Source organism: Hyperoodon ampullatus (assembly GCF_949752795.1).
Source record: "Hyperoodon ampullatus genome assembly, chromosome: X".
Lineage (NCBI taxonomy): Eukaryota > Metazoa > Chordata > Mammalia > Artiodactyla > Ziphiidae > Hyperoodon > Hyperoodon ampullatus.
The window spans coordinates 30,188,421-30,206,509 of NC_136913.1; the positions used below are offsets into that span (position 1 = coordinate 30,188,421).

The following is an 18,089-nucleotide window of genomic DNA, read 5'->3' on the forward strand; positions in this document are numbered from 1 at the left end:
AAGATCAACTGAAAAATCCCTGAGTCCAAAGAAAGTCTAGAGTTTATATACAGAGAAAATAAAAAGGGACATTTGAGAAGAAGAAAGATGGAAGAAATAGAGAATGGAAGAGAATGGAAGAGGAGGAAAGAAATTGTGAAGCTATGACTACCTGTGCTACATCAGAGCCACTGTAGGATTACCCCAAACATAACTTTTAGTTAAGCTGTTTCCTTGTGGCTATCTCAAATATCCTCACCTTAGATTAATTGGGAAAGATGACTCTAACCAGTGGACATGTGAAATCAGTTTTTTTTTTTTTTTTTTTTTTTTTTTTTTTTTTTTTTTTTTTTTTTTTTTTTGTGGTACGCGGGCCTCTCACTGTTGTGGCCTCTCCCGTTGTGGAGCACAGGCTCCGGATGCACAGGCTCAGCAGCCATGGCTCACGGGCCCAGCCGCTCCGCGGCATATGGGATCCTCCCAGACCGGGGCACGAACCCGTATCCCCTGCATCGGCAGGCGGACTCTCAACCACTGCGCCACCAGGGAGGCCCTGAAATCAGTTTTTTAATATGTATTAGTAATCAGTGGAATATAAAGATACATCTTAGATTTATCTGTCTATCCATCAGTCTGTCTGTCTATCTATGTATATCATCTTTCAGGTCTAATAAAAATCCAAAGCTAAATATAATTGTAATATTAAATGGATTATTCTTCATGCATATTGTTATTGCTTCTATTATCATGGAAAATTAAAAGTTAACATAAAAATATTTTCCCCAAGCAAGGCACCTTCTGAATTTTGGATCCTTCAGATATAAAATCAAGAAGAAATGTTTTATGAAGAAAATATATTATAGTATCTTACTATAATTTATTTTAAAAATTCTACACTGGTTCACTTATCCTTACTTTATTTCACCAATCATTATTACGTTTTACAAATATTTGTTAGAACCTATTATGTGCAAGGACACAATGGCATTTTAAGTGAGTCGTTTATGGAGATTTTTGATCCTGTGTCTATTTAACTATAAAGTGTTAATAACTTACCTTGACTAAGTTGTAAAAAAAATTAATCCTGGGTGTGTCAAGATACGGTGGAAATTGGAATGGAGAAAATAGTGAGTAGTAAGATAATTCAAAGTGGAGGACTTAAATGATGTATTAAATCGAGGCAAGAATATTTTACTTAAATTTTCTTTATGGTTGCCTTAATCTTTCAATTCATTCTGCATCCACAGACACAGGCTTTCTGTTAGTGTAAGCTTGAGTGATTTATGACATATTATGCTCATAATATCTACTACGAAGGATAATAGGCTGAAACGTGCAATGAGCTAGTATTGGACTTTAAATGTAATATAGTTTCAACATACCTTACATTACTACTTCCAATTTCTCAGAATATTCAGCTACTATTAAATCTTAAGGTACTGGATTTCTTAGAAAACAGTGTATTCATAGATTTTTCTAACACGTTAAAAGAAGTAACAATATGCAGTATTTTTTCCCTTGGTTAATAAGCAACATTAACAAAATTATATGCTTATAAAATAAAGTTATATTAATTGTTTAAGACATATTCAAACATTTACCCCGTATTAAATGGAATCAACAACATCACAGAAGAAATTCCCAAGAAAGTCTCACCTATGGGTCGAAACGAATGCAACTGTCATTAACATAGGTCAAAAAGGGTTGAATATCTGTTGTTTCATGTAAGTCGACCTAACATAATTACAAAGCCTCAGTTTCCAGACTTTCAGACCCTGGTTTTGTGAGGAGCACTGTCTTTGCATAATGACAGAGTGGTGACCATTCTGCTTCACTTTACAATATCTCAGAATAGGAACAAAAATGTACCCGTTAGAAAATCCCTATGGTTTATTCCCTACTACAGATAAAGACCTAAAAAGACCAAGCTTACGATTATGAATTGTATTTTTAAAGAGAGAATCACAAAATTTCCATCCAGTTTTTTGAAAGAAGAGCAGTTGTTTCTTTTCCTTTTGGCTTATAATAGTTCAGTAGTAACAATATTTGATATTTTTCAACCTGCTACCAATTATTAACAATCTTACTAGGCATACAATCCTTCTAATAAGCCTTTTAACCCATTGAGCAGCTAAGCGAGGTATGAGGACTAAGCTATTATTCTATAAGTCAATGAGATAACAAGGCCTTGTGCAAGTTGGTATAAGAAGTTGTTTCACAAAAGATTTATTATTTACCATGTATACATTAAGAAAGTAAAATTAGCATGGGATGGTCTCAGGAAAGCAATACATATTTTTGGATTAGATGCTGAAATAAAGTAAATGTATGATAAATTGACAAATTCACATTTCTAGGTTATGAAAAAATGATGTGGCAAAAGAAATTAAGATGTATTTTTCATTTTTGATAAGGGGGCTGTTTCCTATGATCTGTTAAGGGATTATGTTTTTAATCTGAAAAATTAACCACTAGTGTTGCAGAACCCAAAGTGAGGGGGAACTACTCACTTTCAGATTGCATATTAGCACTTTGAAATTGCACCCAGATTTTTTTCTATTGGTTAGTAGGCCTCTGTTATTAGAGTAGTGGTTGCAAACACATATGTAGGTTTGCCAATAACAACTCACAATTTGTGCAAAGTTGAGTCTTCGAAACTGAGCAAATTTGCTCTCAATTTCCCGCCAGCGCTTGCTGAGCTGGATCTGAGTTGGCTCCACTGCCATTGCTGCCCCATCCTCAGACAAGCCCTCAGCTTGCCTACGCACTGCATTCAGCTCCTCTTTCTTCTTCTGCAACTCACGATCAATTTCCTATTGAGCAAAACCAATACAGGGCCCAGGGCAGTTAGCTAACCACATTAACCAACCTATAAGCAGCACATACCTGTCCCAGAAATTTCATAGGCTGTTGTCATTTTATTGTCACTTTTCATAATTTACAAGTATGGAAGCCATCACTGTCATCTTCACCCAAGAATCCAAATATTATTTCAGTTATCTTTTGAATGCTCAGTTTTAGATATTCTAATTGAGAAAATACTGAAATTGATCTAACAGTTTTCTTTCTTCTCAATTCCTCTAGTGTGTTGGGGCTGACCCAAATTGGAGTGATTACTCATTATTTCTTAGGGACCATCCATATAGAATATAATTTAGAGGGTAAGTGAATAAGTAATTTATTTCCTTTTGAGAGTTTTGAGGAACTCAACAGAGAATGAAGCAAAATAAAGAGTGTAAAATAATAACAGAAAAAACATCTTCAGACAATATGCAACAAATAAATCTATAGAGATTTGACACTGATGTGTGAAGATGCTCTGATGAAATGAATGTGCTAACATGAGATAGAAGTCGTCCATATACCGATAAGTCATTTGTTCATCTGGAACAAAGATACACAGAGTCAATTACAATTTTACCAGAAAACATATGACATTTCTTAATTCATTTTACATTGTCTAAGAATAAAACATTTTATTCATTCAACATTATGTCAATTGAAAAACACTTATACAATACATTTACTAAAACAAACAAAAAAAATACAAAGAAATGCATCAAATCGGGGAGAACACTAATAGAGGAAACAACATCAACACTTCAAAAATGATCCATACAGGTTAAGTTAAATAAATTAAACTGTAGCAACAAAATCTGGGATTGACATTCTAAAACAACATTACCTTTATTTTCCTTTCATCTCTGGGTTCAGGTAGGCTGGCTAATTTTTTTTCAAGGTCATCCAAGCATTTCAGGAGATCATCAGCCTGCCTCTTGTACTGATACCACTGGTAAGAAATTTCTAGAGCCTTTTTTCTTCTTTGAGACCTCAAATCCTGTTCATGGTGCAGATATTATTAAAATATCAATATATAAGTATATTACACTTCTGGCTGTAGTCATTTAAAAATAATTTGGGTCCCTCATCTTCTTGTTCAGTTTCAGTTAAATTCACATTTAAATGCTAAACATACAAATAGATGATTAAATTATGTATTCATGTGACAGGACCCATGTACATGAAGCTAAGAAACCTGAACAACCCACTTCAAGTATTTTCTCTTAGCATGTTCAAACTTGTTTAGAAATTTTTTCACATTTAATTAACTCTTAATGAGCCAACTAAATTATCGTGTTGAGTATGTGAAATAATTTAATATGTGCATTCAACTGAGTTAACTACATACTTGTACAAACTTAATGAGTTTTTATTTGAATTTTAAAATCGGTAAAAATTCTAAAATTGATATCTTCAGCCCTAGGTTCAAATTTTTAAGTTTATATAGCCAAGCAACTTACATTCATGATCTTAAAACTCTCTATAAAATAGTTTCATAGGCCATTAATATTTTGTGATTAGAAATATAAAGTGTTCTTAGTTAGCATATAAATTGCTTCAAGCTATATATATTCAAATGTGAAAAATGTATACCTGTGAGTGTACATGAAAATGACAATTTAAATGTTACGGCAAACTTTTTCTCATCGTAACAAATTCAAATGCAAAATGATAAAATTATTTAGAAAAGAAAAGGGAAAGTGCATGGTTTCCAATAAACCTGATGAGATAAATAAGGGTGACTGCTTACTAAATCAACAAAGGGGGGGAAGTTTATCATCTTACTCCTTACAAGACCACCCAATGTCTTCCCTGATTAATAGAATTTGTTGTAATGCTATTTTACGATAACACAAGGGAACGTAAGAGCTCAGGATACAGCTTTCATTTCTTCAGAGCAGTAGCAATTAGGGTTTCATGTACAGATATAGCTGGAGCCAAAGAAAATAATGAATACCAAAGGACTGCTGAAATATTCATTGCATTGGAAAGTTTTTACCTTCTTTGAAATATTTCATAAGGACTAGAATTGAAGCCACTTGGCAGATTAACAACTGAATTTGGTAGATTGGTTTGGCAAGTGGAGTAGATTTTCATTAATCACTTTTAACATATATTTTCAAAAATGATCTCGATTTCATTCTGCATTTTGCTTAAAACTGAGGATGTAAAATTTACTCCAGTTTACATTTTTAGTTGAATTTCTAAAGCTCCTGTGGAGGTATTAAACGCCTGGGATGAGCCAGATGGAATGCTGCTTTTTTCAAAGGTACCAAGATACAGCCACGCGAATGAGAGTTGAGCCGTGCCTTACTGGTGACACAACTCACATCTCTGCCAAGAGAAAGGTCTTGTGGTCATAAAATCTGAAACTCCTTTTATTTCCTAAGCACAGGTGATGTGTAATGTGTAAAGGTATTAAGAGACATTATAGAGATTTCTTTACAGGTATGCCAGATAACCATTAAACACTGCTGTTCAGTAGGACACATATCATATGACCAGTGTAGATGCTTCTAAAAGCTTGGTCACAGTTGGAAGCATGTGAATTACACAGCTTTCTGATTTTCTGAGCACATTATGGCTTGCTCTTGCACTCCCTCGGGGAAGAGGCCTTTTCTAGTTACTATATTTATCAGCAGTTACCTTCAGAAAACCTGCTGGCCAATTAGACTTTCCTTGTGGATTCCCTGCAGGCACAATATTGTGTAATTACATTCTCAGCAGTGTTTATTTGCTTGTCTGACTATATGGGGAAAGGTTTTATACTCTTATTTGCATACAGAAAGCAGACTCTATCCACCTACAAGGTGGATCCACCTTGTAGCCATGTATCCATGGCTACATAGCTCTAAAAGAGTGATTTACAATGAAAAGCTCAGCAATTAACAGTATTAGAAAAATCAGCCATGCATGCAAATAGTGAATATTGAAAAGTACATTAAAAAAATAAAAGGTTATTTCACAAAATTCTTCACATGTCCAGTCTCTTCTCAAGAACTTTCTAGATACTATTTCTAGATACTAGATAATATTCTATTTTGTCCTTCCTGCACAAATCCAGATGAGTCACATGGGTACTTGAAGCTATATGCTATCACTGGCTAACATGAGAGTACCAGTTCTTCTTCAAGGACATTAAGATTATTTTAGAGGACTCCTATATAAATGAAATTAGACTTATAAATGCTTAGTTAATTGCAAAGAGTGACTCTCTTAAAGGCAAAATGAAGTTAACTGAAAAAAATTAAGTATTAAACAAATACTAGCTTACCAAAAAAGTGGACCTACTCTAAATCAAATCAATAAAATATCGCAAGCAGAAAGCCTAAAAAATATACAGGTTGTTTATTCTGGCAGTTAAGTAGGTTTTCCAAGACAAATGTAAAAATAACTTACAAAAATAAATTATACTACAAAATTAAATATATGAACACTATGAATGATGCACGTTAATATCTTTCTATTACTACTCAGAAAAATTTGTCTAAGTAAAAAAAAACCCAACTTCTAAGCAACACATCTTTCAAAATCAAAGACAGCACTCAAAAATGTTAAATAAAACACAGACATTGAACAGAAAAAAATGTATTTCTGGTGACTAAGATTCTTAAGCAGATTTTATTTATGCACAAGAGTTTTACCCTACACATGAAAAAATAAAAACATAGGCAAGGTATATTATAATTTTAGCTCTAATACCTTGAGAGCATTATGTTTTGTCTGTAACAGCTGCTGTTTTATCTTTATTTCCTCTCGCTTTCTCTCATCTGTGATTCTTTGTTGTAAGTTGTCTCCTCTTTGCAACAATTCTTTTACAGTACCCTCATTGTCTTCACTCTGATTAAAAACAACAAGTACAGTCTTCATTTTGGTTTTAAGAAAGCTGTACATCGTTAACAGAGATAATAAAACATGTTATTTAAACACACAAAAAATCCAATTTAAAACTTTCAGTATCCTAAGATACTGCACTCATAGTTTTTCTTTTATATGTTGTACTTTAACTTTTAAAAGAAGTAAGTTTCCTCCTGCCTAGTTCAAAAGGACACATGTGATTAGTCATATGTAGGAAGATGGGGGAATAAGGTACTTCAACATTTCAGACAAGTGAACTGCTATGAAAGCATTCTTTTGGCTTTGATTTTTAGTGCATTTCTAGAAATTAAAAAAGTTGATAGAAGCAAACTAAACTTGTCACTTATAATGCTAATTCACAGAGGAATACAGATGTTGCCGTGTGAGTGTGAGATGACAACAAAGCTTAACATTTTAACACACACTCCTAAGTGAAAATACATTATTTTAAATGGACACTGATTTCTAATGACCTCTGCTTTAAATAACCTAAATGCCCAAATTTAGAACAAATATTAGGGCATTAGTAAAAAATGATGTGATCAATTGTTGCCAAATACTGCAGTTAATTAATTTCTAAAAAATGTCATATATGCATGTTATTTTTAAATAAATACAATTAAGTAAGTATTAAAATATGGATTAGAAAAATGACTTTAAGCATTTTCAATATGCATTTTGGTTTTTAGACTCTAAGAATATTATTTTATTTTATTTACTTTGAAATAAAATTATTTGAATAAGTGTTAGTTTAATAGAGTAGCATATGTGACCATGTGATTTTTCACCTCTATTTTCCTATCTTCCTTTCAACTCAATATATGAAAACTGTCTATCAAGTAGGTTCACATTGCTATGGTACCCAAGGTACTCTGATGAACTAAGAATAACAAATATTAGACAGTTTTTAAAAATTCACATGTATGTGTGTGAATAATCATCCATGGTATTCAATGTTACATATTTAATTCTGTAATGCATATGTAAACTTCTACACACAACTGAGGAACTATTCATTTCTTTAGAGGAAATGGGATTTTCATCTGAGATTTGCCAGTTACTAGTCTAATAAAATAATATAACATAGACATTTATGTTTATAGTCTGTGAAAGACCTTACTTTTAAAAAATATGTCTTTAAAAAGTCTGCAACATTTCCTGGGGCTGAGGACAAAAATAATAAACTAACAAAAGCTCCCACTTCATTTCTTTCCCCACACCAGCTGAGAGCTAGAGGGCAGAGTTGGTGAATAGCCCAAGAGGTAAGTAGCACTCTTTTCCACCTCGGTGCCCTCTGGTTTCTTCTTTGACATGAAGGAGAGGTAGCAGTAACTCAGCATCTTGGAAAGGCTCTTCTTGTCTTTCCAGGAGCTGAGTTGGCAAGGCCACCAAACCCCATACACGGGGAGTACTGATTTAGGCAGCTCCAGGAAGTCAGAATTGATACCAATGAGAACTAAGACTGGTGGAAATGGTTCTCCTACTGCTTCACATACCTATTATTTACAATTTATAATTTGCCTTTTGATATCATTTTCAAGCACTGTCTGAGAAGTCGCTAGCATTGATACATGTCTGAGAAATCTCTAGCATGATATACGCAAAGGTTAAGATTGCCATATAGGTGATAGCTGTGAGAGGGGAAAGGAAACTGTGAAAATGGGGTGGAGGGAGAAAAAGAAGTCAGTGAAAAGGGATGTGATGCAGAAATATTCAAGCTAGAGAGAAATGTAAAAGACATGTTGAAATTAATCAGGGTTTAAGGAGAAAGTTATGAGTCTGGGAATAGCCCACATGGTTATATTTTTTTATTCCCATGAAATAAGCAGCATGAATTTATACATATTTTAGATATATACTACACTACTTATTCAACTTTTTTATAAAACCACCTTGTGGTAAGCTTTAATAAACAATGTTTATATCATGTGTAATTGCCCCTTCTCCAAAATAAATGTTATACTACCAAAAATGGCATTGACACAAAATATCAGTCATCTATGATGGTTGTGTTTTTTATTAAGTTTAGTTTATTTTCTGATTTGACTCTTTTCATCCATTACATTTTGTCCTTTGAGCACAGGTCAAAGCAAAATTGCTGGGCTATTTATTAGAATCTGTAAGTGCTCCTGTATGTCCATACCATAGTAATTTGGCATTCATAATGACAGTTCAACAAGAATACTTTGCTCTTGTAATAAATCATTAGAATCACAAAATGTGCAAGGTACGCTCTGAGCATTTAGTTGGAGACTTGTGTTATATAATTTCTTTCCAAATATTTATTCATTTTCATTCCTAGTTCATTCACAATTTTATCACAACCAATTTACCATATCTTTATTGAAGTCTTCCTCTTTCAGATTCACCCCCTGCTGAATTTCAGCCTCCAGTGGTTCAAGCAATTTTTGTATATCTGAGTTAAACTGCTCCAATTCCTTCAAAGGAATGGAGGCCTAAAAAAAAAGATAGTGCTAATTTAAATCAAAATTACTTTTTATTAGAAATATAAGACAAAAAATACATTTGTTCAACCTCTTGTTGCTAAAATAATGACATGCCTTATGTTTCCATATTATATTTTATGAAAGTGTTGAATTACAACTGGGAAAGTACCTGGGGATGCAAATAAAGACATTTAACATTATCAGAGCCAAATATACATACAAGATAATGCAATTCATCATTCTGGTTTTTCAACAAAAGTCAATTTCCATATATTTGGCTGGTCTAATTGTTAATATCCTAAAGTTGAATTTGATCTTATTTTAAATATTCTGATATAAATACCATTTGGGTAAAAATCTCTTATCAGAAATTGCCTCATTCATCAAACAACAGTAACATCAGTTGGAAATGCAGAATTGTCTCCTTATCCTCAGAAAAACTACACTGCAATCTGCTTAGATATTTTAAATGACATTTTTAGCATGGCAGAATTGACAGGCATGCTCCCATAAGACAAAAAAAATGTCATTAGTTTGCCTTAGGCATCCTTTATTTGGTAGCACAAAAAAATCAAAAGAATGAACCCTGAATATCTCAAATGAAAAATCTGAATATGTGTTTTCCAAACTTATAAACATCACAGTTTCTTTGATTTTGAAATTCATAATGACCATAGTCTCAAAAAACTTTAAAATCCCTGTTTTTCTAAAGAAACCACTTGAAGAGGAGTGACTAATGAAAATACATTGAAAATCAAATATATATTCAAAAGAATAGGCAAGATTTAAAGTTTAAACAGTTAATAACATAAATGTTTATTCTATTATCTATACCCTGTATTCAATTTCTTTGCATTAAAACACTAGAAAATATTTTATATCTGATAGCTTTTGAAAACTCACAGGTGATAAATAGAAATCTTATTTTCTTACAGAGCTAAACATTTTCCACTTGTAAAACCAATTGAGAAACCACCCACTGTCTTAATGCCAGAATGACACATTCATCAAGTTTGGTCCCCACCCACTCTTCCACAACACATTCCTAGTCATAGTCTTACTCTTTATTTATGAGACAGCATCTCCTAGAGGACAATAGGGATAAGTGTCAAGGAAAAACCAAATATCTGAAGGTATTTAGTTACTAATGAAGAAGTGAACCATCAAATGCTATCCATGAGAACATAATTTTCACAGGAAGAAACATGAATAAACACTTATCTTCTAGGTACTTTTACACAAGAAACATGAATAAACACTTATCTTCTGGGTACTTCTACACATGCCAGAAAGGATTTATAGACTCTTTTTAAAGGGACTTATTTTCAATACTAGTTTTTAAATCCTAATGAACATTTGAAATTTGAAATATCATAATATGTTCTTGAACCAGTACAGATTGCTAATATTATAGATATGCATGTAAATGTTGTTTCAATCTCTGTATTCTTAACGTACTTCTATACTTTAAAATCATATATTGTACAATATATTATAAGAGTAGCAGCCTTTAGAATCATAATTACACAATATTAATTCGATGGTATTTATGTTACTGAATTGTTGTACACATTTCCTAACATTTAATAAGAGCAACTGCATTGGTCTATATGATTTTGTAACATATGAAGATAAATAATATTTAAAATAACTTTTTGAGTACTTGGAGGTCAAAATAACATGGGTCCATTTGCAGGCAGATTTATCTGTTTTACTCCTACATTTGCTTCCTCTCTAGCTCGTCTTTCCTCCACATACTCAAATACAGTAGTTTCAAAGGCTCAAAACTTGGGCATCCGTACCTCTCTCTCAATACTCCTTCCCTAATAAATTGTACTATCTCCCAAAACTTAACTATAACTTTCATAATATCTGTCAAATATTCCTCTTTAGCTGTGACCTCACTTTTGAATTTCAATCTAGATTCTCAGTAGCCACCTGATTTCTCACTTGAAGTTCAGCATGTCTAGAAATGAGCTTATTATCTTCCCCCAAACTGCTTGCAACATCAACTTTGCTAGCTCTGTAAATACAAGACCATTTTTTTTTCTGAGTCATCCATGCTTAAAACATGAGTCATGCTATTTTCCAGCACTTCACTCTAATGTCTAATAAATACCAAATACTTGCCAATTCATTCACCATGATTCACTTGCTTTCTTTTCCCAGACACACCATCTCTCCTAGTCCTCACACAAGAGCTAAGGCAATAGCCTCCTTACAGGGCTATAATCCTTCCCACCTCACCAGTTCTATCCTGTGCACTGTAATCAGGTCAGTATATTCCAAAACCATGGCTTTCATTATGTTATTTCTCTGCTCAAGAAGTACAAGTCAAATAAGGTCCAAACTCCAGCATGATAGTCAAGGCTTCCCCTAATCTTGTCCCAAGGACCTTTCTAGCCTTATTTAAGTGGTCCTAATACAATCTTTCTTACAGGTCTATTGGTAAACTCCTGGTATCTCTCCCTCAAGGCTTAGAATGTTTTTAACCTTCTGGTGAAGAGCCTAAAACTCCTGCATGAGAATGCCTAGATTGGACCTGGGCTCCACCATTTACCAGCTGAGGGATCTTGGGCAAGTTATTTCTCCTCTTTGAGCCTCCGTTTCTTTATGTGTAACATGAGGATAAGAAGAATATCTACCTCATAGAGCTTTCACGAGGATCAAGTATGTTAGAATGTTGTTTGGTATATAATAAATGCTCAATAAATATTGGTCTTATTGTTTCCCCTCAAATTTGTACCCATCCATTGGCTCGGGTCAAGACCTTCCTCTTTTGAAAACATATGGTTTACGAAGGATAAAATAAATGCTTGTTGACATGGCATTTTTATCTTAACAACTTATTTGACAAAATCATGAAATTCTAGTGGTGAACATGGAGAAATTGACACTCCAGTTTGGTAAAGTTGTATCATTCTTTAACAACAAAACTTAATTAATTAATCTGCATCAATGTAGAGAGTGGTCTCAAGGAGGATGCCAAAGGGCTTTGCACTTGTTCTGCCCTTTGCAGTATTTTTATCAGGAATTATCTGGAAACCAAAAAGTATGCAAAAACACACACATTGAGAGGGATGAGTTTCACGAACATCCCATGAAGATGAGTAATTTGCCTGTCTGGTTCAACCTAGAGTCATTCCTGGTACATAGTAGGCACTCATAAATGAACATTTCCTGAAAAACTAAGTGAATACATGACTAATCATAGAATAGCAGAATATTTCAAGGAAATCTTGAATGATCGGGAATTTTAAATAACACAATTTCCTCTGTATAAAATTGAAGAGACTGAAAAATAAATAAATAAATAAAATTGAAGAGACTGGAGTAATCAGCACTTCATGTGTGGATATATATTAATTGCTGGCCAAATGTTAGCAACAACACGATACCACTAGGTACAAAAATAATATAAGCAGATATGAATAGATTTTAGGAAACACTAGTACAAAGTGATGAATTATTCAAGCAAGATAGTGCAAACTTAGATTTCATTAGTAGTATGTGTAGGGTCCAGATTTCCTAATCAAAGACTACTATGCATTTGTTAAAAATAAGACCATTATGCAGATTAGGGATTTTAATTGTTCTGTGTGGTTCCAAAGTGAATAACTAGAGTCAATGGGTAGAAATTACTTGGAGTCTGAATTTTAGTTTAATATAGGAACAACTAATTAGTGTTGCAAATGTTTTTGTTTTTCTTTTTAAAGCACTAAATTTTAAAGTAGTGAGTTTCTCATTGCTGAAAGTACATAAGCACAGGTAGGATGATGAGGTATTAGCATATATGTTAGAAATAAGACAGTTTTTACATGAATACTTCCCTAAAATTTTATCAATTTACAGTAAATTCTCTCCTCTGAATTCAAGAGCTTTGTTTACTGTAGCTATGCAGCTATATAGAAATATTATGCAAGTCATATATGTAATTTTCAATGTTCTACTTGCCATACTAAAAAGTAAAAATAATCAGATGGATTTAATTATATTTTTCCAAATATGTCCAAATATTATTATATAAACCTATAATCAATATAAAATTATTAATAAGATATTTTACTTTCATTTTTTCATATGAAGATTTCAAAACCCACTGTGTTTTACACTTAACGGCACATCTTAATTTGGAGTAGCCACATTTCAAATATTCAATAGCCATATGTAGTCTGTGGCTACCTTATTGGACAGTACAGATCAATAGCAACTACTATGACAACGACATTGAAAAGAACCAATAGTTCATTATTAGTATGAAATATGTCACAGGAGTAATGTCTTACTAATAGGAGTCAAAATGCTGATGCTTTATTTAGTAAATTTTAGTGGATTTAGATAATTCTTATAATGTCCATCTCATTCACTTGCACCCAGATGTTTTCATAGAGGAATTTTCAGAAAGCCCTCTGGGGATAGGAAAATTTATGGGAATGGGTTTGAGCTGTTGTATTGGGAGTCTCTATTCCTCATTTATGTATAATCCTAGGTTGTGTTGCAGTATCTATTACGTATTTGAATGTAATACTGTTTGACTTTCAAGGGTTTATATTTTGTCTCCCCAGTAGATTTTTAATCCCTGAAGTTGGGAATACATCTTATACTATTCTGTATTTTCCATAGCAAAAGGAACTCATTTTTTAAACATAAAACGTGTTTATTATATCAATTACTAATTTTAGAACATCCAATAAATCAAATTAACCAGTAACTAATTTTATAACCAAAATAACCATAACTATTCAACTCAGTTATTTAGGCTATTCTATTGGCAGGATCAGACCAGCCATTAGACGTCCATGTGATTAATATTCTTCAAGGAGTTGGGAAATTTTAATTGCTTTTCCTTAAGAGTTCACTGGCTCACCATTAGGTCATGACTTTTCTGACCAATAAAAGCTTTACATGTCATTCTTTGGTCTTTGTTGTCTTTGTAATTTGTAATGCTTATGAAATTTTAAAAAAGAAATGAACAGTAAGCAAACATCCATAATTTAATAGCTCACTCTTGAATCATCCAAGTTTAAGCCATATAAAGTATATAATGCCTGCCTCTTTGATTCAGAATTATGACAAACTATTTGAAGAAACTGAAATCAGTGGTGGATAAATCATCTTAACTTTCACATACATTACTTCTATTGACTTTAAAGAAAGTATATGACCAAAGAAGAGCTAGAATCACAATTAAATCACACGTTAGACAGTGCACGCAATATAAGTCTTAAAATACATAGAAAATAATCAAAAAAAGTTATAATATTGCAGGAGAAAGTATACACTAGGCATAGGTTTTATACAATTTAATTTTTACTTACCTTTTCATCTTAAGAGCTTTAGCATGACTGTGAAGTCATACAAAGTACAAATAAAGTAAAACATAGGCAAGTTTAATAATCAGATAGATAAACGGACACAAAAGAAAGAAGAGACAGAGAAACTGAGAAAGACAACACTTTGTTTTCCTTGATTTTTTAATGTGGTTTCAGATTGCTTAACAGCTAATAATTGTGCTTTGCTGCATGATTTAAGATTAATGAAATTTAAGGCTTTGTTAAAGTTTTAGCATTAAAGGTGACTTATATAACAAGTTAACAAACAACAACAGATTGAAAAAAGCAAAATCAATTACAAATTGATTCATCGTAAATTGGAAGCATCCAAAATTACTCAGATACACTTTATCATTTTTAAAACGTAAGCTTTCTTTTGGTTAAATATTACTCTAATGGGCATAGATACACTAACATAATAATGACTGTGTTTACACAGACAGCAAAGTAAACATTTGTTAATATGGACTATGTAATCTCAGTAATCATGATAAATGGTCACTACATTCAAATCACACTAAATTCTAAATTGAAAATTAATATTCCAAATGCTACAGACTGGTTTAAAATTGCTTCAAATCAGTCTCCTCTTTCCATTCTGCAGCTTTGAAAATTTATTACTCATTACAATATTAGTATAGAAAAAATTAAATAAGAATAATTCATGGAAACCAGAATGAATAAAGTTTCAAGGACCAGTAATATCCTATAATACAGAAAAGATATGATATGAAGAGTTATTTCAAATCAAAATATCTGGAAAGAAAACTTACAAAGAGAAATAAGTGTATTAAAAAGACCTATCTAAAACAAAGATAATCAGATAAAGTAGTTTACAGATTTATTCATTCACTTATTTTAAATTCAAAAGAGCAAGCTCCAAGGGACATAAGAAACAATTTTAAAGATAAATTGACTTGGGTAAGTGACATTTCATTGGCTGCATTCTTTGATATTAGGTAAGGTATTGGCTTATCTTTGATGCTGTGAGGATAAAAATGTGAAATTGTGGTAACTTCCCAAATTTGTAAGGCTGATTAAGAGACATTACCCAGTACGTCTCTGTTGGTTTTGAAATAATAAGATTAATTTTATGGTCACACTTTTCAGAATTAGATACAAAATACACTGATTGGTTAAGCTATGTTGGTGGTTCAATAATCATCCCACTTTCTACTTTTTATTGAGAATAACTTGGAATATTTTTCTGCCTCATGATTACATGAGTTTAGTAGTAGCAACTGAAATAGAAGAAGAAAGGATTTAACTATAAAATATATGGGGGAGACAGATGAATTAAAACATTTAACATTTTGGACAACTTTCTATTTTTTTCTTATCTTTTTTCTTTCTTCCTTTCTCCCTCTCTCATTTCTGGTTTTTGTTTAATTATAGTTATTTTTAATACAAAGAAGTACTGAAATCATTATATTTTAAGTGAAACTGGACATGCTTATATTAACACATAATAGACCAACAATAAATATCTAATGATACAAATAGAGATATAACAACGTATGCTGAGAGTCAGCATGTTGGAGTGGACTAAGCAATGAATTAGGATCTAATGTTTTCTAACCAGGCTATCTAACTGTGAGAACCTGGGCAACTCACTGGCTCTCTCAGAGCCCCCTATAAATATCTGAAAGTTCCACTCCAAGGAATGATTACTTTTACATTTGTTGAGTGATCGGAGGAATCATTTTCCTTTTTAAAAGATCATGATCAGAAATCACCAAATAGCTTTAATCATTTTAAATGTCATGTTAATAAGACCCAGTTAGTTGTAGCAAATGACACTGTGCACCAGACTCAATTAACATCTACTTTGGAAACATTGTAAATAATTACAAAAGTAATGCGTTATCAAAGTTCCAACAGAACTAACCTGTTATAGGGATAGAAAATTATAAACGTGCAAAAATGTTAATATAGAAATTCTGTTGCTAGGTTAACTTACTTATTTCAGTGAAATAAAATTAGCAGGTAGAGTAACACAAACTTTGGGTATTAATCTGTTACTATTACTTGAAGATTTTAGCTGTGATTATTACATATGTAATACTCTACAAATCATGTGATGCCTATAGATCTTTACCTAAGTTTTCATCTATGACTTTTTAAATAATCTCTTTGTAGAAAAGTTTACTAAAAATATATTTATATAATAAGAGTAACTATACCAGCTAACAGACCATGCTCTCTTCTGTCAGAGAAGGTGTTAAATTAGAAATAGACTATGAAGGGGAAAAAGATCAATATATTTGTATTGATAAAGTTGATTATTGAAAATTAGGTTTCAATTAAAATTCTCAAATCCAATGAATCTTATTTTGACATCCTAGGTGACATTCATTAGATGGATTACTTATTTCCCACTGATGCTTGGGAAAGTCACAATATCTGTCTAAACTATCCTTAAATTATTTATTTATTACTTTTCACATCTAAAGCCACTACTTAAGATAAAATTAGACCCAACCATGTATTTTTTCCTGATATATTGTACACTAAATGAAAAACTCACTGGCTCTCTCATAGCCATATATATATATATATGTTATATATACATATATATGTGTGTGTATATATATATATATATATATATATATATATATATATATATATATAGTCTCTGATCCAAAGAATGATTACTTTTACACCTGCTAGCACTGTAGCACTGATTGGACTGATGGAGATCAAAATCTTGACATTTTATGAATATTACAGCAATAAAATTATGAATATTTACATATATGATGGCAGACCGTTCAAATCCCATGTTGTAATTATACACACACACACATATATATTGATATATACACACACACATATATACACACACACACGTACACATACTGCTACACGGATTTCGAAAGCAAATTTAAGGCCCATATAGAAATTAAGGAACATATTGTATATAATATCCAATGGCACATAAATCTTAATAAAGAATGAAGACACAGAAAACAAGTTCACCTTTCTTTTGGTTAGTACCAATTGCATGGGCAATAATGTAACATTTTAGCTCCATAGAAAGTGAAATATTTCTAAATCTCTAGAAGAGAACACAATCTAACTAAGCAAATTATGTGTATGTTTCATAATATTTTGTTATAAAGTAGTTGCCTATATTAATAGGATACAGCTAAGGTCTATTGACTCAACGTGCTTTTAAAGCTAAGTATTACAATGTGACAAATATATCTTGGTGCAATTTATTCTGAGACTCATAGGCAGCCTTTTGGACTCAATTAGTATTGAATCCTGAGTCAGTTTTCAGTTCATCACCTTCTTGGCCCTCATATATAATAATTTAACTCTAGGCTAGTTCTCAATGTCTCTAGACCAGTGGTTCTCAGAGTATGGTCTCTAGATCATTGGCATCAATATCACCCGAAAACCTGTTAGCCATGCAAATTATCAGGCCTACCCAAGGCCTACTGAGTCTTAGTCTTCAGGCAAGGGGGGGAGGGGAGGGCAATTTGTGTTTTAACAATTCCTCCAAGTACCCAAAGGTTAGAGACTCACTGCTGTAGATTGTCACTTCCTCTCCATTCCCACAGATACCCCTTTATTTGAGCTACTCACTGTTTCTCATCTAGACTATTGTGATAGCTTCCTAATTGGT

The 18,089-nt window shown here is 32.4% G+C and overlaps 1 protein-coding gene across 3 annotated transcripts in view; it reads right to left on the minus strand.

Moving 5' to 3' along the window:
• DMD (dystrophin) overlaps positions 1-18,089 on the minus strand; it is a gene marked incomplete at both ends in the record, with an annotated part of 2,093,893 nt that overhangs the window by 1,216,352 nt on the left and 859,452 nt on the right. For all 3 annotated transcript variants that reach the window (XM_079728248.1, XM_079728247.1, XM_079728246.1), the window contains 4 exons: positions 2,610-2,792; positions 3,665-3,817; positions 6,523-6,660; positions 9,012-9,134. In XM_079728248.1, coding sequence (XP_079584374.1) covers positions 2,610-2,792; positions 3,665-3,817; positions 6,523-6,660; positions 9,012-9,134 — 597 coding nt within the window. The remainder of the gene's footprint in view (positions 1-2,609; positions 2,793-3,664; positions 3,818-6,522; positions 6,661-9,011; positions 9,135-18,089) is intronic.